The sequence below is a fragment of the Oncorhynchus kisutch genome, linkage group LG26 (assembly GCF_002021735.2).
Source record: "Oncorhynchus kisutch isolate 150728-3 linkage group LG26, Okis_V2, whole genome shotgun sequence".
NCBI lineage: Eukaryota > Metazoa > Chordata > Actinopteri > Salmoniformes > Salmonidae > Oncorhynchus > Oncorhynchus kisutch.
Genome location: NC_034199.2, coordinates 3,660,909 through 3,685,922, shown reverse-complemented (window position 1 = coordinate 3,685,922; position 25,014 = coordinate 3,660,909). Strand labels below are relative to the sequence as shown.

Genomic DNA, 25,014 nt, shown 5'->3' with positions numbered 1-25,014 from the left:
ACCAAATGTAACATAAAACCGGTTACTTAAGGCAAACACGAAAGTAGGGTCGTTGGTCTGGGTGAGTGTATAACACAAACGTCTAGCAACCCAAATGTTGCGTGGTCAAATCTCATCACGGAACACTTTTAGCTAATTAGCAACTACTTACTACTTTTTAGCTATTTTGCAACTATTTAGCATGTTAGCTAACCCTTCACCTAACCTAGCTAACATTAGCCACCTAGCTAACGTTATCATTATCCACCTATGTAACATTAGACACAACACATTGTAATTGGTAACATATCATATGAACTGGATGGATATAAACAAATGTATAATTACAATACGAAACATATCATATTACATTTACTCGAGTCCAGGTTGGGGATGGAGCTTTGACCTCCCAGTAGTTTACGGTCTGACCTCACCAGGCAGTAAACCTATTTGCCAATAACAGATCGTTTTCAGGTTTCCCTCTCCCAGACAGTCCTAGCAAAATTATTGCTTGATACAATGCTCTTGCTAAGAAGCTATTTGTTTCTTTTAGACCATTTTGATAGTTTTCAAACACAGTAAGGGACTTAATTGTTGCCCAGAAATGATTTGATATTGAAGTAAAAACGGTTACATGGGGCCTTTAATAAAGTGTTAAGAAATGCTGCGTCCTTTCCCGGGACATTCTTGGCAATGAAGGATAACGACAGTGACATTCATAAGGGAAATCAACATTCTCAAAGTTCTTCAGAAACTACTTTTCTTGAGATCTGGACCTCAGTGCGCCAACCACGCACTTCATTTTGCTTGCAGAGTCCTATAGTATAGACAGTATAGACGCAAATCTGTCTCCGCAGATTGTCCGTCACCTCTAGCCGCATGTGGGAGTCTCATCCCCGTCAGAGTCGCTGTCTCTCTCGCTGCAGCTTGGCTTGAGGATAGAGTGTGGCAGGCAGAGCGGGCTGGCGGTGGTTGCAGTGGTGAAAGTGCTCCACGCGTCCGGGCTAGAAGGCTGGCTTAAAGATCGTCCATAGCTGTCACGGTACGGAACTGCATATAGAGGAGATTAACAGTAATGACTATAGCAAAGTGACCACTCACAGGTGTCTGCACTGGCAATTAATTGACATTATGGATTTTATTTGAGCTACACATCAGTCTAAGCCTAAACACTATATATTTTAAGCCACCAATAAATTACAATTAACAATGCTGCAATACAAAATAGGCTACATTATCCCCTTACAATGCTCTGTAAGTACTCTGAGATACCATGAGAAGAATCAACATGTTACTGGTGGCTACTTATAGTATAGTGCCCCGTTATATATACTTTATTTCCCCAAACCTTCAGATAGTCATTGAGTGACAATCCTCTCACCACTGAGGAAGGTCTGTTTGCCGCTGCTGGTCTCCAGACAGAGCTGAGGCGAGGGTCTCTTCGGGGTAGACACGGAACTCTTGAGACTGGGGACAAAGGTGGAGCAGGTGTCCAAGTCCCGACACACCCTGTCCTGGGTGTAGGTGATGGAGGACTTGGACGGAGTGCAGCCCATCACTACCCCTTCTGCTTGCTGCTGCTATAGTCCATGAAGAAAGGAGCACTCTACTGCACGTGTTCTGCTGAGAGACTGAGTGGGGGAGGAGAGAGGGAGGCTAGTAGAGTGCAGCGGGTGAGTGTTATGTGTGTATGTATGAGGTGGATAAGTGGAGTAGTTGAGTGAGAACTCTGGTGGTTGTCAGGGGCGCAGCTAGAATCCTTGCTTTAGTTGTCAGGAAGGCGATCGAGAGTAGTAACCAGCCCTCATTTGAAGCAGCACAAGGAGAAATATCAGAAATTAATCATCACTCCTCCCTTCCATCTGACCTTTAAAGTGTGTGTGACGTTTTGCCTTGGTTCTCCAAAAAGACGGCGTCACAAAGACTCCCAAAACGTGCTTTTCTCTATTACATGGCTGTGTGAGTAGACTTGAGCACTATATCATGCCAGCTCTTGAGATGTAAAACAAACACACTGAGCATTCCTTTCGACGATGGTGAGGAAGTGGTTAAGTAGGGACCAAATAAGGGCATGGTACGCTTCGTGACAACCATTGGGCTTGGCTGCTTGAAATGAATGGAAATCTGACTGCCCACTTGGTTGATCGACCAAGATCATTACTTGGAACAGGAACCATTGATTTAGTTTCTATTCGATTCCGTTATGCATTTGTCTCGGTCCTAACTTCTGTTGTTTGTGCATCTCTGCGGAACTCCCATCAAGCATTATTTATGAAACTGAAGTTCAAGGGGGCTGTGCATAATGTGTAGTGCGTTGACTTAAAATGAGATTGTGTTTCTACCATCAAATTGATGTAGCCATGTAGGTGTTGCATAATTACACAATATTGATAACGCAAATAGGTTGACACGATGTACTGTATAATTACCATATCAATAACACTAGGGGAAGATTAAAATACTGGGGTCTGTTGACAAACTTCACCTCAATGCTTTGTATTTTCATGACTGACATACCTGAGTGTTATTACACAAGCATTTTTGTTTAGGAATTTAACAGTTAAACTCAAGGGAAAATTGATAACATGAGATCATCTCCCTCTCAATGCTTTCGAGTATTACTTTCAAGAGACAAAGCTTGCCAGGATTACAATGATCACAGAAATAAATATAAAAAGATAAATGCATGGTTTATTGTAGGAATTACCAACAATATTTTCATCAATGTTCTGGCATTCAGACAGTTTTGTTTATTCAAAGTAAAAATCCACAGGTAAGCATCCCACATGTTCCTGCTAGGAGGCAGGGATACGGGGCACAGTCAGTTGGAGCTCAAAAGATGTTGCGGCTGCATTCATTCCGCTCAGTCAAGCATCCGAGGACAATGTCTCTGCTTTCCCCACTTCTTCAAACTACCTACCTGAGGCCCTATTCCAAACCAATCACTCACCCCACATCCCTGGGCCCTTGGGAATCTGAAAGGACTGGATTACTGGGAGCAATATTAATTCAGCCGCAATTTTTTAAATTTTACTATACGGTAGAAAACCAGTTGGACTAGAGCTCAAACTTATGCTAAAAACTCTGCCTTACATTCTATTAAGCGAGACCCAGGTTGTTCCCCACCGCTTAAGCTACACCAATCAAATCATTTCAAATCCCAAAGAGGGGAAGTCAACAAGAAACCTTAAAGATAAGTGCCAAAGGTCTGGTTTGGAATTGGTCCCACAACTGGTCACTACGACAATCATATCAGTGACATTACGTGCTGGTGTCCGACATCGAGGTCTCAAGCATCATGTCGCTCTCGTACATGTCACACTCCAGGGGCAGAGAGCGCCGAAGGGGCGTGTCCAACAAGGCCTTGTCCTGATTGGACGGCAACGTCTCTAGGACCATGATGTCGCTCTCCTCCAGAAGTGGCGTGGCTCGAGCGTCACTGGGTTCCGTTGACATGTTCAGCATCTTCATCAACACTGGCGTGCTCAGCGTTCCACGGACTTTGTCCTTTATGTCCGTCCCTGAAAGACACATTACCATTAAAATGCTGAATGTACCATCAGTGTTCAAGTCTGAACTACCTTGTTCTTATAGTCAGTCTGAAGAACTCCTTGCTCCCTCAGTCATGAGCTCTGGCATCACATCGATGAAAGTCTGCACGCACGCACACACGCACACACACACACACACACACACACACGGCTCTCAATCCTTCAGTTTCCAGCCTAGCTACACTACAGCACCTTTCAAACATTCCAAGTCTGGGAACTTGCAGGTGCCTTGGTGGAAGAGTGGGATAACATCTCACAGCAAGAACTGGCAAGTCTGGTGCAGTCCATGAGGAGGAGATGCACTGCAGTACTTAACGCAGCTGGTGGCCACACCAGACGGACTTTTACTTTTGATTTTGACCCCCCCTTTGTTCAGGGACACATTATTCTATTTCTGTCAGTCACAGGTCTGTGGAACTTGTTCAGTTTATGTCTCAGTTGTTGAATCTTGTTATGTTCATATAAATATTTACATGTTAAGTTTGCTGAAAATAAACGCAGTTGACAGTGAGAGGACGTTTATTATTCTAAGTTTATAATAACCATGATATCAAAGTAAACTTGGAGTCCCGTGATATGGTGCGTTCCTCCCACTACGACTCAGGAAAGCATGCAGTATTTGGCTACAGATTAAATGAGCTATGATGAAATTCAAAGGGTGGCGAAAGTGCACGGTGAGGACCTTGATGCTCCTTTCCAATAAATATCGAGGTTCTTCTTCTGGTGACATTATGATCGATGCTCGGCTGCCATTTGGCAAAAATAATCTCTTTTGTTCATAATAATCTCATGTTGGCTATACCCGCACTGTATCTGCGAGCTGTTGGCTAGATCCCACATGCCAATACCATTGGGCACATTCGCTATATAACGCAACATTTTTTGTGAAGAAAATGTGATGGAAAACCATTCACTACATGGGTATTTCACCACAAAAGTAATTTTATGTGCACTACATCATGCACAGCCTTTTATAAAAACATCTGTTTTGAAAAATGCATGTAGATTTTAGAATATTCACATGAAAATCTGTTCGCCAATTGAATATTAAAACTGCTATAGTGTGGAAATATATATCACATTTTTAGCTGCACTGCCCCTTTAACACATGTAATTCACCCACAAGGCAAACGCTAGCAACTACACTAGGAAAAAGAAAAAAAGAACTTATAATCAACAGTTGCCTTGTATCAAGTCTGATGTTCATTGTTAAAAATACAAATGCTATTATTTTTTGTATAGGTGTTCTAACATGGGTTGCAAAGTAGTTTTACCCATGTAGGAAGTTTGACCTATGTAGGCATCCGTGTCTCCAATGTACATCTCAATGCAGTGGCCGAGCATGGTCACAGAAAACGTGTCATCTCTTTTAAGACCGAGTGCCTGTCAAAAAGAAGCAAAACTCAATTGTTGTAATAACATTCAAAAAATATATAGCAAAATGTATTCAACATATCACATGGTCATGTCAATGGATCCATGTCAATGGATTTAACATTTAAATAAAGGAACAAAAACACCCAAAAACTGAACAGTACCGTGTGAAAGTAGTCGATGGCGCTCTCGAAGTCTCCCATGAGGCTGTGCACATATCCGATGACCGAGTAGGTTGAGGCGTGCTGAGGGATGAGAACCAGGGCCTGGCGGTGGTACTCCAACGCCTGGTCATACTTCCTATTGGAGGACAGAACAAAATAACCAATCAGACAGTTCTCCCAGAGCCAATCTAGAGATCTGCCTGGTCTGGGTGTGTTCCACAGGAGGTTGGTGGCACCTTAATTGTGGAGGATGGGCTCCTGGTAATGGCTGGAGCAGAATAGGTGGAACCATGTGTTTGATAGTGTTCCAGACATTATTATGAGCCGTTGCTCCCCTCAGCAGCCCCCTGTGGTGTGTTCAGAGATCCAAAATAAGATAAACACATCTTCCTCTCTCAGACCCGTGTCCAAATAGTAGTAGTCTTCAAATTCACCACATAGGAAAACAGCCCATCATGTTTTGTACAAATCAAATACTGAACCATGTGTATGTCATTCGCAGGAGTTTGACTTAAACTGATTCAAACACACTGCAGTTCGGTTAAGAAGCCTTTATTAAAATAAAAACAAAACATTAACTGCAAGGTGCAGATTACCAAAGATTGCCCTTTACATAAAGTACCCAAACCTTTTCAAAACCTCCACTTGTACCGCAAAGCCTCTCTCTAGATCTGCTGAGTGGCTCCTACGCATTATTCATGAACAGATCTGTGCATGAATACTCAATTAGAGACCTACTTATACAGAAGGACTGAGGAGAGCAAGTGTGTCTCTGAAAATAGTCAGAGGAGAGAGAGGTCCTATCATCACCTCAGGCTCTCCACCTGAAATACCACTCAGGTTAATTTTGGATCCCTGTCCTTTAACGTAGTACCTGGAAGACAATAGATAAATGCCTGCCTACCCATCCCATAAGTGTGATGAGAACATGGAAATTACAACGATGGCATCATAGGAGAGCTACAGATACAGAGATATGCCAGTCAGAACTTCCTTACATACATCCCCTCAAAAGATGTATGTCACAAAGCCAGCTATAAATATTCTGGATGAGCTAAAGCTAGCTAGCTTCAGTTTGCTCCACATTTCAGCTCAGGATTCATCCATATCATAAAGGTGGATATCTAACCAACACCTTCCACATGTTGCACATGGACAACCCATTAGGATTCATACTCACTTCAGTTTTCGACAAACGTGACCCAGGTTGTTCAGGAGAGGCTCCCACTTGTCCACGGTCACCTGACAAATACAAAAACTGAAATCATGGCAAAAGAGGAAAGTTTGCATTGAACAGAACTCTAAAACTGAATCTTACAACTCAACGATACTGGCTGCCAGTTCTTAACCCTCATACTATCGACTGGTAACCCAAAGGTGGTTAATTCAATTCTTAAAATTGACCAGATCATTAACAAATCTAAATGTGTTTCTGTATCAATATGGACTTAAATATTCAAGACCTTTGGGGTCATTTTGACCTGTCACCCCCCCCAAAACAAATATATATATAATAATCTGACTATTGTAATTTCACAGATATTATTTGAATCTAGGTTTCTAAACATAAGATATCACCCCATGTGTGTATCATCTAAGAAGGCAAGTCATTCTAGCACAAATCTAAAAACACATCTTTATTTGAATCCAGGATTCTCTGGAGACCTAATAAGTTATCCATACCACCACCAGAGGGTGAAAGGGGACCTGTATAATTGATTTTTGACTAGATAGACAGAACACCTGCAGTGATGATGCACCTTATGTATCCTAGTGGTTAGTGTTGGAATAGTAACCGAAAGGTTGCAAGATTGAATCTGTCGTTCTGACCCTAAAAGGCAGTTAACCCACTGTTCCTAGGCCGTCATTGAAAATAAGAATTGACGTGCCTAGTTAAATATTAGTAAAAAATTAATAAACATGTACACCTATGGCTATAAGTATAACCGTGAACAAAATTTTATCTTGAAATTTTAAAAAAAGTGTCAGTACTAAGAATACCTGGTAGAACTAATACAGAAACCCGCTACCCTCTATATGAACACAGTGCTCTAGTCATGTGTATTCAAAAAAAAAAAGAAGCTATTTTACAGGAAATGTTATAAATACCAGAATTCCTATAATATTCTGTGTGAGACTTGTTATGGTATTTGGGTTACTGTACATTTGGTTTGAAGTGACTGAGGAGTTTGGCATGCTTTTTGAAACGTCCTACAGTAGGCCCTACCACTCCCAACGTCTAACTAGCAGGGATGACAACACTGCCCGTAGGGTAAGTACATGTTTTAAAACATGTCTTATTTTAACTAGGCAAGTCGGTTAAGAACAAATTATTATTTACAATGACGGCCTACCACGGCCAAACCCTCCCCTAACCCAGACGACGCTGGGCCAATTGTGCGCCGCCCTATGGGATTCCCGATCATGGCCGGTTGTGATACAGCCCGGGATCGAACCAGGGTCTGTAGTGATGCCTCTAGCACTGAGATGCAGCGCCTTAGAGCGCTGCGCCACTCGGGAGCCACAAAATAATATATCTTTATGAGCATATAACTTGTACTTGCCAACCTTCCTTCCTTCCTTACCCATTAGAATTGACCCCTAACTTTTGCTCTCATCTCTCCTGTCCAGGTGCCATCTCCCTCTATTGTACATAGGGCTGGAGTATGGCCTTACTAACAACTCTAAACTGGCCGAGCGCTTCTTCAGCCAGGCCTTGAGCATCGCACCAGAAGACCCCTTTGTCATGCACGAGGTGGCCGGGGTAGCCTTCCGGAACGGAGAGTAACACGCATATTATTATTTTTGCATGGTCTCTATGCACACTCACAGGGCCCTGCACACGGACACTCCAACACAAACAATCACTTACACACAAATATACTGACTACACACACATTCCCAATCAGCAAATACCTGCTACTCTGTTTATCATATATCCTGATGCCTAGTCACCTTATGCTTATACATATCTACCTCGATCACTCCACTATCCCTTCACATTGTAAATATGGTACTGGAACTGACTGACCGTGTGTTTGTGTGGTATGCTTGCTTTCTCGTGTTAATTTTATTTCTAGTGTGTTGTTGTTTTTAGTATTACATTGTTATTGGGCATTTCACCATACTTGTACATGGGACATTAAAACTTAAATGGGGAAAATGTATATTTTTGTTTTACAGAATATGCAAATTAACTGTAATTGTGCTAAAAGTCTTCTGGTAATTTTGATTCTCCAGATAACATTACTACATGTCTTATACTGTTTTAATAACAATGAAGTTGAACATTTTGCTATGATTGTTGCTTTTTCCCCCAATAGTTTCTTATTGGGGTCAAAGTGAACCCAGTTGGTAATCCATGCATGGAAAATATGTTGGTCGTATGATTAAGAAGTCCCAAAACTTAAAGATTCGAGCATGATACGTGGCACTCGATTGAAATGAGCAGCTACCTCGTTCCCAATGGCTTTGATCTTGTCCATGGCATCCAGGAACAACTTCTCGGCTGTTTTCCAGCTGAAAAGGGAAGAACCGAAGACATTTCAGCAAAATCCACACATGAATAAATAAGGCAATAGTACCTTTCACACATCGTGTCAGCCTGAACAGTACTGTGCTCATTCAAATTGTCTTTTCAAATGAGCAGTTCCAGCAACTATAGTGGACACGTTGCCAGGTACAGCTGTTGGATAATCTTTTCCCGACTAAATAGACAGAACCCGTGTTTTTAGTCACAACCTAATCTCTGTTAACCCAGAAGTAAAATCTTACGTAATTTGGTCAGCTGCGTCTAAGAGTTCGAAGTTCAGATTTCCGGCAAATATGTCGCGACCCTCACAAAAGGAAAAGTACTTAGCCAAATGTGTGCACGTGGAGGTATTCTACATCATATTCGGGTGCACGTGCGTGTCTGTGAGTAGAAATACACATTATCCCAGTATGTGTTCGGGCCAGGATGATGCCAGTATCGCGACACTCGTTAGTATCGTGACAAGGAAAAACAAGAAGCAAATTCTACTTCAGGAAAACAGCCCATTGTTACACATACAGCAGGGTTTTAAAGGACTAAAGACATTGGTCTGCTTTGTGTTTTCATTTTTGACATGGAAAAAATATTGCAATACTGGTATCATCTTAAGTTCTAATGTCCCATGTACAAGTATGGTGAAATGCGAAATAATGTAAATTCTAAAAACAACAAAAACACATGAGAAAGCAAGCATCACAGTCAGTCGGTTCCAGTACCATATTTACAATGTGAAGGGATATTGGATTGATAGTGCTAGATATGTGTAAACATAAGGTGACTAGGCATCAGGATAAACAGTTGAAGTCGGAAGTTCACATACACCTTAGCCAAATACATTTAAACTCAGTTTTTCACAATTCCTGACATTTAGTCCTAGTAAAAACTCTGTCTTAGGATCACCACTTTATTTTAATAATGTGAAATGTCAGAATAATAGTAGAGAATGATTTATTTCAGCTTTCACATTCCCAGTGGGTCAGAAGTTTACATACAGTCAATTAGTATTTGGTAGTATTGCCTTGAAATTGTTTAACTTGGGTCAAACGTTTTGGATAGCCTTCCACAAGCTTCCCAGAATAAGTTGGGTGAATTCTGGCCCATTCCTCCTGACAGAGCTGGTGTAATAGAGTCAGGTTTGTAGGCATCCTTGCTGACACATGCTTTTTCAGTTCTGCCCACACATTTTCTAGGTCAGGGCTTTGTGATGGCCACTCCAATACCTTGACTTTGTTGTCCTTAAGCCATTTTGCCACAACATTGGAAGTATGCTTGTGGTCATTGTCCATTTGGAAGACCCATTTGCAACAAAGCTTTAACTTCCTGACTGATGCCTTGAGATGTTGTTTGAAAATATCCACAATTTTCCTACCTCATGATGCCATCTATTTTGTGATGTGAACCAGTCCCTCCTGCAGCAAAGCACCCCCACAAGATGATGCTGCCACCCCTGTGCTTCACGGTTGGGATGGTGTTCTTCAGCTTGCAAGCCCCCCCCCTTTTCCTCCAAACATAATGATGGTCATTGTGGCCAAACAGTTCCATTTTTGTTTCATCAAACCAGAGGACATTTCTCCAAAAAGTTGCTGAGCGGCCTTTCAGGTTATGCCAATATAGGGCTCGTTTTACTGTGGATATAGATTAAAAAAAAGTATCTTCACAAGGTCCTTTGCTGTTGTTCTGGGATTGAGTTGCACTTTTCACACCAAAGTACGTTCATCTCTAGGAGACCGAACGCGTCGCCTTCCTGAGCCGTATGACGGCTGCGTGGTCCCATGGTGTTTATACTTGCGTACTATTGTTTGTACAGATGAACATGGTTCCTTCAGGCGTTTGGAAATAGCTCCCAAGGACGAACCAGACTTGTGGAGGTCTACAATTTTTTTTATGAGGTCTTGGCTGATTTCTTTTGATTTTCCCATGATGTCAAGCAAAGAGGCACTGAGATTGAAGGTAGGCCTTGAAATACATCCCCAGGTACACCTCCAATTGACTCAATGATGTACATTAGCCTAACAGAAGCTTCTAAAGCCATGACATAATTGTCTGTAATTGTCCAAGCTGTTTAAAGGCACAGTCAATTTAGTGTATGTAAACTTCTGACCCACTGGAATTGTGATATAGTGAATGATAAGTGAAATAATCTGACTGTAAACAATTGTTGGAAAAATTACTTGTTTCATGCACAAAGTAGATGACTTAACAAACTTGCCAAAACTATAGTTTGTTAACAAGAAATGTGTGGAGTGGTTGAAAAACAAGTTAATGACTGCAACCTAAGTGTATGTAAACTTCTGACTTCAACTGTATGATAAACAGAGTAGCAGCAGCGTATATGCTGATTGGATGTCAGTGGGTATGTGTGTGTAGAGTCAGTATAAATGTATGTGCATATTATGACTGTGAGCAAATGATGGAGTGAGTGTTTGTGTTGGAGTGTCAGTGTCAGTGTGCCTGAGTGTGCAGGGACCTGTGAGTGTGCAGAGACCATGCAAAAATAATATTCTGCGTGTTACTCACTCTCCGTTCTGGAAGGCCACCACGGCAACCTCGTGCATGACAAAGGGGTCTTCTGGTGCGATGCTCAAGGCCTGGCTGAAGAAGCGCTCGGCCAGTTTAGAGTTGTTAGTAAGGCCATACTCCAGCCCTATGTACAACAAAGGGAGATGGCACCTGGACAGGAGAGATGATGGCAAAGGTTAGGGGTCAATTGGGGCAGCAGGGTAGCCTAGTGGTTAGATCCCCGATAAGGTACACATCTGTAGTTCTGCCCCTGAACAGGCAGTTAACCCACTGTTCCTAGGCCGTCATTGAAAATAACTTTTTCACACACATCCTGTTCTGTGGGGGTATCTGGGTGTCCATGTGCGTGTGTGGAAGGGAAGTCTGGGTTCAATAACAGTACATACCCCTTCATCAGTTGCGCAGCGGTGAAGTAAGCAGCCATGGCCTGGTCGTGTTCACTCTCCACCGCAAACGAGTGACCGTAGGCGATCCATGCCGGACCGTACGTCCGCTCCAGAGTTGTTGCCTTGCTGCGGGAGACAGAATTAGGATGTTAGTGTAAATAAGAGATATTCTACTCAGTCACGGAACGAATGCAGAGTAAATATTATTATTATTAATATGCAAGTAATACAGTACCAGTCAAAAGTTGACACTTACTCATGCCAGGGTTATTCTTAATTTTCTACATTGTAGAAGAATAGTGACGACATTACAACTATGGAATCATGTAGTAACCAAAAAAGTAACCACCTTTATGACAGCTTTGCACACTTGGCATTCTCTCAACCAGCTTAATAAGGTAGTCAGTCACCTGGAATGCATTTCAAATAACAGGTGTGCCTTGTTAAGTTGTGGAGTTTCTTTCCTTCTTAAGTTTGAGCCAATAAGTTGTGCTGTGACAAGGTAGGGGTGGTATACAGAAGATGGTCTTTTATCAAATAGGACTAAGTCCATTTGATGGCAAGAACAGCTCAAATAAGCAAAGAGAAATGACAGTCCTGCATTACTTTACGACATGAAGGTCAGTCAATACGGAACGTTTCAAGAACTGAAAGTTTCTTCAAGTGAAGTCACAAAAACCAAGCTCTATTATGGAACCGGCTCTCATGAGGACCGACACAGGAAAGAAGACCCAGAGTTACCTCTGCTGCGGAGGATAAGTTCATTAGATACCAGCCTCAGAAATTGCAGCCCAAATAAATGCTATAGAGTTCAAGTAACAAACATCAACTGTTCAGATAAGACTGCATGAAATCAGGCCTTCATGGTCAAATTGCTGCAAAGAATCCCCTACTAAAGGACACCAATAAGAGGAAAAGACTTGCTTGGGACAAGAAACATGAGCAATGGACATTAGACCAGTGGAAATCTGTCCTTTGGTCTGATGAGTCCAAATTTGATATTTTTGGTTGAAACAGCCATGTCTTTGTGGGACGCAGAGTAGGTGAACAGATGATCCCTGCATGTGAGGTTCCCACCGTGTAGCATGGAGGTGGTGTGATGGTGCCTTGCTGATGACACTGATTTATTTAGAATTCAAAGCGCACTTAACCAGCATACGCCATCCCATCTGGTTTGCGCTCAGTTGGACTATAATTTATTTTTCAACAGGACAATGACCCAACAAACCTCCAGGCTGTGTAAGGGCTATTTGAACAAGGATAATGATGGATTGCTACATCAGATGACCTGGCCTCCACAATCACCCAACCTCAACCCAATTAAGATGGTTTGGGATGAGTTGGACTGCAGAGTGAAGGAAAAGCAGCCAACAAGTGCTCAGCATATGTGGTAACTCCTTCAAGACTGTTGGAAAAGCATTCCAGGTGAAGCTGGTTGAGAGAATGCCAAGTGTGTGCAAAACTGTCATCAAGGCAAAGGGTGGCTACTTCAAATAATCTCAAATATAAAATATATGATTTGTTTAACACTTTTTTGGTTACTACATGATTCCATATGTGTCATGTCATATTTGAATGTCTTCCCTATTATTGTATAATGTAGAAAATAATACAAATAAAGTAAGGTAAAAACCCTTGAATGAGTAGGTGTCTCCAAACTTGTGATTCATCAGCAAGTGAATGAATAAAAAATATTTGGATATCAACATCTGACTGCTGAATAGGCCTGGCAATAAGAACATGGTATCTGGTACCTGAGATATCTACGAGCGTGTTCATTTTTGTGACCAACCATTAGATAGTAGCATCCCACAGCAAACCAAGAGACCTGGATGAAAACAATGCTTACCATTTGGTTAGTGATCAAATATTAAATCCATTAAAAAAACATACTGTACCAATCAGAGCTTGGACATATGCTATGTCAAGATGCAAGTATAGAGGGGTATCACAGGAGGTTGGTGGCACCTTAATTGGGGAGGAGGGACTCGGGTAATGGCTGGTAACAGGATGAGTGGAACGGTATCAAACACGTGGTTTGTAGGTGTTTGATGCCATTCCATTTTCTCCAGCCATTATTATGAGCAGTATTCCCCTCATCAGCCTCCTGTGGCGGGTATACTCATAGCAGAGGAAAGTATTGGGAAACAAAGCAGGGGTTATACTTACTGGGTTGTTGGGATACAAGTCCACAAGCTTGTGTGAAAGGTAAAACAGTTCTGTAGGGGAATAAAGAGCAGAGAATCATGGTACATATTTTTTTCTCTCCAAACAATTTAGATGTACATTTATCTTTCATGAGTATGTATGAATAAACACACTTAAAAAGGAGAGCATCAACCGTATTACCATTTGCTTTGCTGAGCTCCACCAGTGTTCCTATATGAACAGGTAAACAGTTGGCATGGAATGGGTCTTTCACCATCACCCTTGAAGAAACAAAACATTCAGGTGATATGTAGACGGGGCCAAATTATAAGTATGCAACTTATACCCTATTTACAGAACTGAGCTGAGAGAATAATATTCCAACAGACATGCACTGAGTGTACAAAACATTAAGAACTCCTGTTCTTTCCATGACAGACTGACCAGGTGAAAGCTATGATCTCTTATTTAGGTCACTTGTTAAATCCACTTCAATCAGTGTAGATGAAGGGGAGGAGACAAGTTATAGAAGGAATTTTAAGCCTTAAGAAAATTGAGACATGGATTGTGTGTGTGTGCATTTCAGAGGGTGAATGGGCAAGACAAAAGATTTAAGTGCCTTTGAACGGGGTATTTGTTGCCGGGACACTGTTTGTGTCAAGAACTGCAACGCTGCTGGGTTTTTCACACTAAACACTTTCCGTGTGTATCAAGATGTGTCCACCACCCAAAGGACATCCAGCCAATTTGACAACTGTGGGAAGCAATGGAGTCAACATGGGCCAGCATCACAGTGGAACACTTTCAACACCTTGTAGAGTCCATGGCCGATTAATTGAGGCCGTTCTAAGGCAAAAGGGGGTGCAGATTAATATTAAGAAGGTGTACCTCATGTTTTGTACACTCAAGTGTATATCACAAGATCTTATGAACAAAAAAAGGTTTGGCTGTTTTAACACCTGCAGACTCATCTTAAAGTAACCCATACCAACGAACTGAAGTAGTTTTGTGCCAACAATTCGTTAAATATGTGTCCCCCAAAAATGTCATATCTCCTAAATATAGGACAGACATTTCACAACCTTAAGATTTTTCAATGCTTCTATGGGCTATAGTAGTTAGGCCAAGGCCAAATTCAATATTTCATCAAATAATATATTTGTTTTTATACCTGAAGGGGTCTTAAAATCCTAAATCAAATAGCTAAATGATCCTTGGTATGACCATCTTAAAACCATCCCATATGTTAGCTTCGCTGTTGGGGGAGGGGGGGGGGGGGGTACTTAGACTGAGGTTATAAACAAACAAAAAGGTTAGTTTTGCAGATTAACACCAGCAGACTGCCAATAAATCTCAAGAGGAGCCGGTCTATTTATTTATATTTAAAAGGTTAAGGTGGGTCAGCGATTGATAACTAAACTTACATGGATGTGAGTTTGTAGCACATTTTGAAGTCGCAGTTGTAATAATGCCTCTCTGCGATGGAGACCACCACATCCAAGTTGTCCTGGAGACCGTTGACCATCTCTGGGACCACCATATCACTGGGTTTGTTATACTGAGGGAAGGAAAGAGGAATGGATGGAGGGACAAAAAGGGTGGGGAGAACATTTTAGGATTATGCTATCATGGTTACTGGTTGACTGACAAGGGCAGGTGCAGATGACCAATACGACAATAGGAGTAATTGTAATATGGTTCATTCTGAACTATAGGGAAAAATCCAAAGTGATATGCGATGATCTACTGTGGCGGTTGTGAGATTCTTTCTGCCGGTTATTGTCATGCAAAAGACTGTTCGTCTCACGGTAAATGACCGTTAACTTAAGCAAGTTAAGCCTCTAGGCCTCCACACATACCAAGTGGATGATGCGTGCCTTTGGAATATCTACAATTTAAAAAATCTGATTTATCAATTTAATATACACCATCACAATAAATCCATGATTAATTTTAGTCAGGTCTAAAGAAACATAATACAAAGAAAATGTATTTCAGAAGAACAGAATACGAGTTTGCCTCCTGTATGTTATCTGGCTTGTTCATTTGACAGACAAGATATGCTTAGAAGTCCCGTGCCATTATTTAATATTATATGATTTTATAGTAAGAACAATGATACTCAACTCAACTTAACATGAATGAAATGGATATTTTCCCAATCTGGAGAGAGTGCACATACGTGGCTACGTTGAGCATAAAAGTGATCATTTGAAACAGGTCCTATATTTACTTATTTGGCAACTTCAGTTGTGAATGATAAGAATGTCTTAGAAAATCCAAACATGGGCTGCATGATGCGACTATAGGCTATTGATAATTTAACAAATTGCAAAAAATGCTTGCCGCAGGCTGCACAGCTGTTCTATCATATTTTCACTCATCAGACTATACCTAATTTAATCTGGTCTTCACTAATATGTCAAATTAGAACATCCCATTATCAAATGGGCAGGATAAAAAATAAAAAGTAATCTGTATGCAACTGAATAGTGAACGGAGGCGTGCGCTTTCCCACGAGTCCGTTTTTCAATAATGGCGCTACTTCGGTTTTTATAGTGGTGCATGTGCATAACACGAGCAGCTGAAAAGTAAAATATGAACACATTTATTCCACTCCACACCTCAACCACTGTTTTGAGGAGCATGCGTTGGCTGCGTGACAGGTGATATTCCGCCCAAACTGTATGCCATGGGCTCTCCAACCCAGTTCCTGCAGCTACCCAGTGATTCATTTGGAAAGTGAAATCTGTTCGGGAACGTTAACAGTAAAATTCACAACAAAACATTTAAACTGTTGACAACCCCTCTGCGCACTCCATAAAGGAATAAAGGAGCGCAAGGAGAGATGGAAACACATGGAGGAGATATATTCTGTATAGCTAAAAAGGTAATGTGTCATCCAATTATTTTTGAAAATACATTTAAATTCCTTTTACTAGGCTATTCAAAATCAAATACAAATTCCGTATAATAATAGGCTAACTATTATATATAGCCGCCCTGCAAAAGCAATGAACCAACAGCATCGCCAAGGGCAATAGGTTCTCTCCCAGACATGGACATAAATTTGAGCATAACATAGTCAATATTAAAATGAAATGAGAATAATAATAATCCACACTCGAATGCGATTACTCGAATGTGTTTAATTGGAGCAAGACCAATTATGTCCCAAAATCTGTTTGATTATGATTGTATCGTAGAACGGCTAAATCATCATTTTAATTCAGGTTTATTTTCTGTCTTGGCCTAATAACCCTATGCATAAGCTCTAATATGTGTATGGGTGTGTAAGGCGTTTTCCATTTTTTTTGTGTTAGGCTTTGAAACAGAATCCACAACCATGCTTTGCACTCAGTTTCAACCTGCCATTGAACTTCTTTCTTCAAATTGATCATCACAGTTTAAGTGAGTTTTAAAAGCAAGATTCTGTTTTGATAAGTGTTGGATGTGATTTCCAATTGCTTTTGCATTGATGTCAGAGTGGTTAGAGGGACAATCGGGGCCTGATGTTAAGTAGCAAGTTGGGTACTACCAAAGCTTGTCCGGAGTGCATAAGAGGAGATGATCGTGACTCAATGGTCACGTATAATTTTACCACAGCCCTATGATGACCTGGGTATTCAAGTACAGAAACAACATTGTGATCAACATCGACTGTGTAAAAACTGAAAAGTAACATCGGAATCTGAACAGAATTGATGCCCTGACATGGAGGATAACAGTGGACATACCTTCTTCAATTTATTCTCAAACAGGAAGTGAAGTAATTCATCTTCCTCCTCAGTGCACTGTTGACTCAGAGGAAGTGAGTCCAGGAAGTCCTTTTCTATTACACACAAAAACAACCGGTCTTCAAATGGGGAGCTTGGGTAAAAATATATACAGTGCATTCGGAAAGTATTCAGACCCTTTGACATTTTGTTACGTTACAGCCTTATTCTAAAATTGACAAAAATCTTTTTTTCCCCTTTCAATCTACACACAACACCCAATAATGACAAAGCAAAATGAGGTTTTTAGAAAAAAACTGAAATATCACATAAGTATTCAGACCCTTTATTCAGTACTTTGTTAAAGCACTTTAAACAGCGACTACAGCCTCGAGTCTTCTTGTGTATGACGCTAGAAGCTTGGCACACCTGTACTTGGGGAGTTTCTCCCATTCTTCTCTGCAGATTTTGGGGCGGCAGGTAGCCTAGTGGTTAGAGTGTTGGGCCAGTAACCAAAAGGTTGGTTATCGGTATCATTTCTTTTTTGGCAAGGAAAATATCAGATATCGGCCAAAAATGTCATTAGTGCATCACTATATTTCATTTATTTTATACATTTGCTAAAATGTTTTAAAAAAATGGTTCTTGCTGTATTGTGTGTAGATTGATGAGGGGAAAAAACTATTTAATCAATTTTAGAAAAAGGCTGTAAAGTAACAAAATTTGTAAAAGTCCGGGGGGTCTGAATACTTTGCGAATGCACTATACACACTCATCTGCCTACATAGCATACATGGTACAACTACATTTACCCTACAGAAACATCAGTAAGTACAGTATCGTTATTAAAAACAATGGCACAAAATAATCTATATTAGTCCTGCTACACACGTGCAAAACCCATAAGCTTCACCTTCCTGAGCGGTCAGCATGTGATGGGACGTTAGAAGGTCGAAGGCTTCAAAGCAGTACACGTCCAGTTTCAAGGCCTCTTTGTAGCTGGATGTGGCCAGAGGCCGGTTGTCCATAGCATCATAGATCTTCCCCCGCAACAGACAAATAGAACTGTCGATCTGAGAGGAGGTGAGTGGGAAATGAGGAAGAGAGGGAGCTAAAGAAAGATGTGAGACCACAGGCGTCAGGACCACTGAAGCAGCATCAGTCGGGGAAGCCTCCAGGGGCCACTGACATAAAGACCCACACATTAATTTTGTATGAGTGTGGCTACTGGGTGAACGACAGACCCCTTTAATAATATGACAATGACTACTACAAAAATGAAAATGTATCGCTTTCAAAAGGAATAATTCATGAAAATGCAGCCATGGGGTCTTTGAATACGGTGTTGCCATATTAGTCACCCACAATACAGTATGCAAATACTATAGTTAACCTGTAACCACAACACCATAAATGTGAAGGAACTGGGGATTTATTTATGTTTTTAAATCACACTAAGAGGCTTGAACACAAACCTGGAATTACAGGGCCACAAAAACAAAATGGACCCTATTGTGTCAGAGCTGAGACTCACAGAGGCAGGGCTCATCTCCCAGTCCTTGGGCGACTGTTGTATCCCGTGGTCCTCTTTGACACTCTGGTCCAGCAGCTTCTTGCTGGCTGGCTCCTCCATGTCCAGGATGTCTAATGCCTGCTGGAACTCTTTGGCAGCATACTGCACAAAACAGACAATAGGTTAGTGCTTCCAATGTGTCAGGTAAGTTAGGAGCATGGTGCTGGTAAACTCAGGGTTGTAGGTTTGATTCCTGCATAGGCCACATAATTCATATGCTGGCAGTTCTGTAAGACCATTTGGCTAGGAAGACGTTGCTAAATGACCATATTGGAGAATAACAGCACAAATACGATGAACTTGTACATGTCTCTAGTCTGTAAGTGGAAGTAAAACAGAGTGGAAAGTAAACAAATAGTGAGAGAAAACATGTTCAAAAGAACACATTAAGGTATAGCTAAAATAAGTGATGGGGAGGTGAGCCTAGAGCTTTTGTACCATTAAATTAAAAAGGGAATTAAAAAAAGTGTCTAATAGACACGACATAGAGGGTCACTTTGGGGAGGCAAACAGTTTCATTAACGGTCATGTCTGTGGATTATATTTTGGTATGATAGCCACATTTAGCTACCTCCGATACATGGCCATCACTGCATTATATGAATGATATGTTCGCAAGGAATAATGGTGCCAGAGGGCATTGGCTGCCGGTTTACAGGCTCTTAACCAATTATAGTTCTACAGCTGCACCATCGAGAGCATCCTGACTGGTTGCGTCACCGATTGGTATGACAACTGCTCGGAATCTGACCGCAAGGCGCTACAGAGAGTAGTGTGTATGGCCCAGTGCATCACTGGGGCCAAGCTTCCTGCCATCCAGGAACTCCATAACAGGCAGTATCAGAGGAAGGCCCTAAAAATTGTTGAAGACTCCAGCCACCCTAGTCATAGACTGTTCTCTCTGCTACCACACGGCAATCGGTACCGGAGTACAAAGTCTAGGTCCAAAAGCCTCTAACAGCTTCTACCACAAAGCCATATGACTGCTAAACAGTTCATCAAATGGCTTTTATTTATTTTTACACGCTGCTGCTACCTGCTTTTTATTGTCTATGCAAAGTCACTTGACCCCTACCTACATGTACAGATTACCTCGACTAACCTGTACCACATTGACTCGGTACACCCTGTAAATGGTGTCAAAGTTATATAATTATGCTACTTTTTTTCTTACCTTAGTTCATTATTTTGTTTATTAGCAAACACTTTACAAAAACGCCTGCATTGTTGGTGAAGGACTTGTAATCTAAGCATTTCAGGTCTACACCTACAATTTGATGTGATTACGTTTATGACCCCCATGCAATTAGTTGAGCCAACAGAATCAGGGTATGAAAGGTAATTTTGTATTATCAGGGAACAGTCTTCAAAAACTAAGGCAATTTGATATGTTAAATTCATAAAACATCACATTAAGATATGAAACCATTGTAATGGTAGTGACATCTCTACTGACTCACCTTTGGGGCATCAAAGGTAATACACATATGCATTTTGGGCTATATCGAACCAGAATGGACAATATTGGGATGTGCTCTATTACCACAAGGTACCCTGGATCAGGGGTACTCAACTACTATTTGAGAAGGTCCGGTCACACATTTCCTAGATGGCAAAGGTCCGGATGGATATTTTAAATTGTCTTCGTAACAAACCCCCACCTCGTGCAACCCCAAACCAGTCACACTACTTGTTGGCGGCAAGAACATAGTCATTTTTAAGCTCATTCCCCTCAATTCTACATATTTTGACATGGGGTGAAAAGTCATAATTTTAAAGTTAATTTCCTGCAATTCGATGTGATTTCCGTTTGCAAATTCTACCATATCGTGTTATGATAATCGACTGACTCATAAAAATCAGTCGAGGCCCCAGAGCACGTCATCTGGCCATAACTACAATCTTGCTAACATGGCAAGTAGTTGATCAACGGAACATTTCTGACAGGTTAAAAATAGATCTGGTCTGTCAGTGAATGACATGAGGAAAACTGCCCATGCAATACCAAATTTCAAAATGTAACCTTATGTATTCTATTATAACAACTCTCAAAAGCAGTAAATGAAAAGCCTGACTGAGTTCCTATATAAAAAATTAACGCGGTCCGTCTGACCCCATTCTCAGTCCGGATCTGGACTGCAGTCTGCCAGTTGACTATGGCTGCCCAAGATGATAACTATACCAAATAGATACAGGACAAGGAGACCCAAGTTGTTTTTTTAGCAACAGTTGAAGTCAGAAGTTTACATACACTTAAGTTGGAGTCATTAAAATGTCTTGTTAACAAAACTATAGTTTTGGCAAGTCGGTTAGTGCATGACACAAGTCATTTTTTCAACAATTGTTTACAGAGATTATTTCACTTATAATTCACGGTCTCACAATTCCAGTGGGTCAGAAGTTTACATACACTATGTTGACTGTGCCTTTAAACAGCTTGGAAAATTACAGAAAATGTCATGGCTTAAGAAGCTTCGGATAGGCTAATTGACATAATTTGAGTCAATTGGAGGTGTACCTGTGGATGTATTTCAAGGCTTACCTTCAAACTCAGTGCTTCTTTGCTTGACATCATGGGAAAATCAAAAGAAATCAGCCAAGACCTCTGAATAAACATTGTAGACCTCCACAAGTCTGTTTCATTCTTGGGAGCAATTTCCAAATGCCTGAAGGTACCACGTATATCTGTACAAACAATAGTACGCAAAAATAAACACCATGGGACCACGTAGCCGTCATACCGCTCAGGAAGGAGATGCGTTCTGTCTCCTAGAGACGAACGTACTTTGTTGCGAAAAGTACAAATCAATCCCAGAACAGCAGCAAAGGACCTTGTGAAGATGCTGGAAGAAACAGGTACAAAAGTATTTATATCCACAGTAAAAATGAGTCCTACATTGACAAAACCTGAAAGGCCGCTCAGCAAGGAAGAAGCCACTGCTCCAAAACCACCATATAAAAAGCCAGACTATGGTTTGCAACTGCACATGGGGATAAAGATTGTACTATGGTCTGATGAAACAAAAATAGAACTGTTTGGCCATAATAACCATCGTTATGTTTGGAGGGAAAAGGGGAGGCTTGCAAGCTGAAGAAAACCATCCCAATCGTGAAGCACGGGGGTGGCACCATCATGTTGTGGGGGTAATTTGCTGCACGAGGGACTGGTGCACTTCACAAACTAGATGGCATCATGAGGTAGGAAAGTTAACCTCTAGGCTAGGGGGTGGTATTTTCACATACGGAAGAAAAGCGTGGCCAAAGTACACTACCTGCTACTCAGGCTCAGAAGCTAGGATATGCATATATCATGACTGTCCTGATCAGGTTACAGGAGACCACAACCCTACAGATTATCTCTCAAACCCAACAGAGGAGGAGAGATCTAGGAGTCTGAAGATGTGGGGTTTTTATGACCCCTCACACCCATGGTCAATCTTAGGCCACAGACAAATTCCTTTTGTTCTGTTACTATGGAGAACCAGCCTCAGAACATTAAACATGAAATAAAGGGACTTTGGGACAATGGTTTCCATCAGCCACGGTGGTCATGACGATAGATGAATTATGAAAATGTCATTTGTTTTGTTATTAAAGGTTAATAGATGACGTTATTACGAAAACATTGTAACGTCAACAGTTTACCTAGTATATGTTTGATGTTTATACATTGTACGTTGTATGGAAAATGTCCAAATCAAAGAGCATGTTTTGGTAAAGAGGAAATGTGAAGTTAGTTGTCTAAAATTGGATTTGAGTAAAATCTAGACCTTGCCCTCATTAACTTGGTACGCCCAGAGAATTGCCCTAAAGGGGGTAATGCCCACTTCTGACCCGAGGGTATAAAACCTGTGAGTGAAGAATTTACAGATCAGACTAAGTGACCCCAAGCTGCAGCCAAGGTCTAAAAAGTCAACGAACCCAAAAGGCAACAAGTTCGTCTTCAACTAATTATTTTTCTATCCAAGCTACGGATGAGTAGCTGTGTCTAAGCGGGTGAATTCAAGTCGAACCACCTAGCCTCAACTCCCCATCAAATCGTGGTATCTACACAGTTTCATTCCTACGCTGTGAGCTCTGAGCTACAGAGCTGTCTGTCCTCAGAAGAGCCCTTCCAGAGCAAGGGCGAAGGAACAGACTCCTAAGCCAAAAGGACACTGACATCGTGAGGACAACCAAAGACTTGTGCGGGAGAAGTCATTGAGCAGCCTGAATGGTCCACGCGGAGAATCCACGGAGACCTTCCCCACGTAATTACATTATTATATTCTGACCCATAAGAGCGGCAGTTTGGGGCAAGGCTAGGGTTAGAATAAGCATAGCTGACAAATTCACCCAAATTTATATTTCTCTCGTGTACTTTCTTTTTCTCTCTCTTTTAAATCCCCATTTTGGGTAACACACACCATAGTGGGTTGGCCCGTTATACTAAGTTCTAAACAATAGCCTAGAATGTGTTTTTGTGTATGTATATCTTTTATCATCATTTTAGCTTTCTAGTAAATAAATACTCAACTAAGATTGGTGTGGTACGAACTCATTGGTGAGACCCGGGTCCGTGCAGATTCCCGGATTATGGGACGTTCAGAATGAGACTGTAGCGGTAACTGATTAATTAGCAGCTGTTGTAAAAATCAATACTGATATTCTTTGAGTTAATTTGGGAAATAGAAACTCAATAAAACTAATTTTCCCAGGGTGCCCCAGGTTAATGAGTTAATATTTGCTGGATTCAGTTAGACGCAATTAGAAACCTTTAATCATTCGATGAGCAACAGCCGTCACATTAACTAATACAACATCAAAACACATTATTAGTAGATTTGGATAGAAAACACTGAAGTTTCTAAAACTGTTTGAATGATGTCTGAGTATAAAATAACTTATTTGGCAGGCGAAATCCCGAGGACAAACCAACCAGAATTTCTTTTGTTTTTTTGAGGTCACTCTTTTCAAATGGGATTTCAATGGGAATCTAGAATTCTAAGGCAGTTGCTTGCAGTTCCTATCGCTTCCACTGGATATCACCAGTCTTTAGAAATTGGTTGATGTTTTTCCTTTGAGAAATGAAGAAGTAGCCCTGTTCAGAACAAGGGTCGAATGAAGTGTACTGTTGTGGTTGGGGCGCGTGACCCGAAAGCTCGCTCCACTTTGTTTTTATCTGCTATTGAACGCTGTTTATCCTGTCTTAAATTTTATCAATTATTTACGTTAAAAATACCTAAAGTTGTATTAGCAAAGTTGTTTGATATGTTTGGACAAAGATTACAGGTAACTTAGATATTTTGTAGTCAAAATTTTAGCGCAGCAACTCACTGCCTTCCTGAAGACAAACAATGTATACGAAATGCTTCAGTCTGGTTTTAGACCCCATCATAGCACTGAGACGGCACTTGTGTAGGTGGTTAATTACATTTTAATGGCATCGGACCGAGGCTCTGCATCTGTCCTCGTGCTCCTAGACCTTAGTGCTGCTTCTGATACCATCGATCACCACATTCTTTTGGAGAGATTGGAAACCCAAATCGGTCTACACGGACAAGTTCTGGCCTGGTTTAGATCTTATCTGTCGGAAAGATATCAGTTTGTCTCTGTGAATGGTTTGTCCTCTGACAAATCAACTGTAAATTTCGGTGTTCCTCAAGGTTGCGTTTTGGGGCCACTATTGTTTTCACTATACATTTCACCTCTTGGGGATGTTATTTGAAAACATAATGTTAACTTTCACTGCTATGCGGATGACACACATCTGTACATTTCAATGAAACATGGTGAAGCCCCAAAATTGCCCTTGCTAGAAGCATGTGTTTCAGACATAAGGAAGTGGATGGCTGCAAACGTTCTACTTTTAAACTCGGACAAAACAGAGATGCTTGCTCTAGGTCCCAAGAAACAAATAGATCTTCTGTTAAATCTGACAATTAATCTTAATGGTTGTACAGTCGTCTCAAATAAAACTGTGAAGGACCTCGGCGTTACTCTGGACCCTGATCTCTCTTTTGAAGAACATATCAAGACCATTTCAAGGACAGCTATTTTCCATCTACGTAACATTGCAAAAATCAGAAACT

General features: G+C 41.1%; 1 protein-coding gene across 3 annotated transcripts in view; it reads right to left on the bottom strand.

The window, feature by feature from the left end:
* Nucleotides 1–2,644: 2,644 nt before the first annotated feature.
* The window catches only part of LOC109870917 (cell division cycle protein 16 homolog), a 37,782-nt gene continuing 15,412 nt past the window's right edge, over nucleotides 2,645–25,014 (bottom strand). For all 3 annotated transcript variants that reach the window (XM_020461619.2, XM_020461621.2, XM_031805845.1), the window contains 14 exons: nucleotides 18,905–19,045; nucleotides 18,284–18,443; nucleotides 17,392–17,486; nucleotides 15,079–15,212; nucleotides 13,856–13,935; nucleotides 13,676–13,725; nucleotides 13,261–13,334; nucleotides 11,507–11,632; nucleotides 11,118–11,270; nucleotides 8,524–8,587; nucleotides 6,249–6,310; nucleotides 5,069–5,204; nucleotides 4,805–4,913; nucleotides 2,645–3,500 (listed from right to left, as the gene is read on the bottom strand). In XM_020461619.2, the coding sequence (XP_020317208.1) occupies nucleotides 3,241–3,500; nucleotides 4,805–4,913; nucleotides 5,069–5,204; nucleotides 6,249–6,310; nucleotides 8,524–8,587; nucleotides 11,118–11,270; nucleotides 11,507–11,632; nucleotides 13,261–13,334; nucleotides 13,676–13,725; nucleotides 13,856–13,935; nucleotides 15,079–15,212; nucleotides 17,392–17,486; nucleotides 18,284–18,443; nucleotides 18,905–19,045 (1,644 nt within the window). In that variant the 3' untranslated portion in view covers nucleotides 2,645–3,240. The remainder of the gene's footprint in view (nucleotides 3,501–4,804; nucleotides 4,914–5,068; nucleotides 5,205–6,248; nucleotides 6,311–8,523; nucleotides 8,588–11,117; nucleotides 11,271–11,506; nucleotides 11,633–13,260; nucleotides 13,335–13,675; nucleotides 13,726–13,855; nucleotides 13,936–15,078; nucleotides 15,213–17,391; nucleotides 17,487–18,283; nucleotides 18,444–18,904; nucleotides 19,046–25,014) is intronic.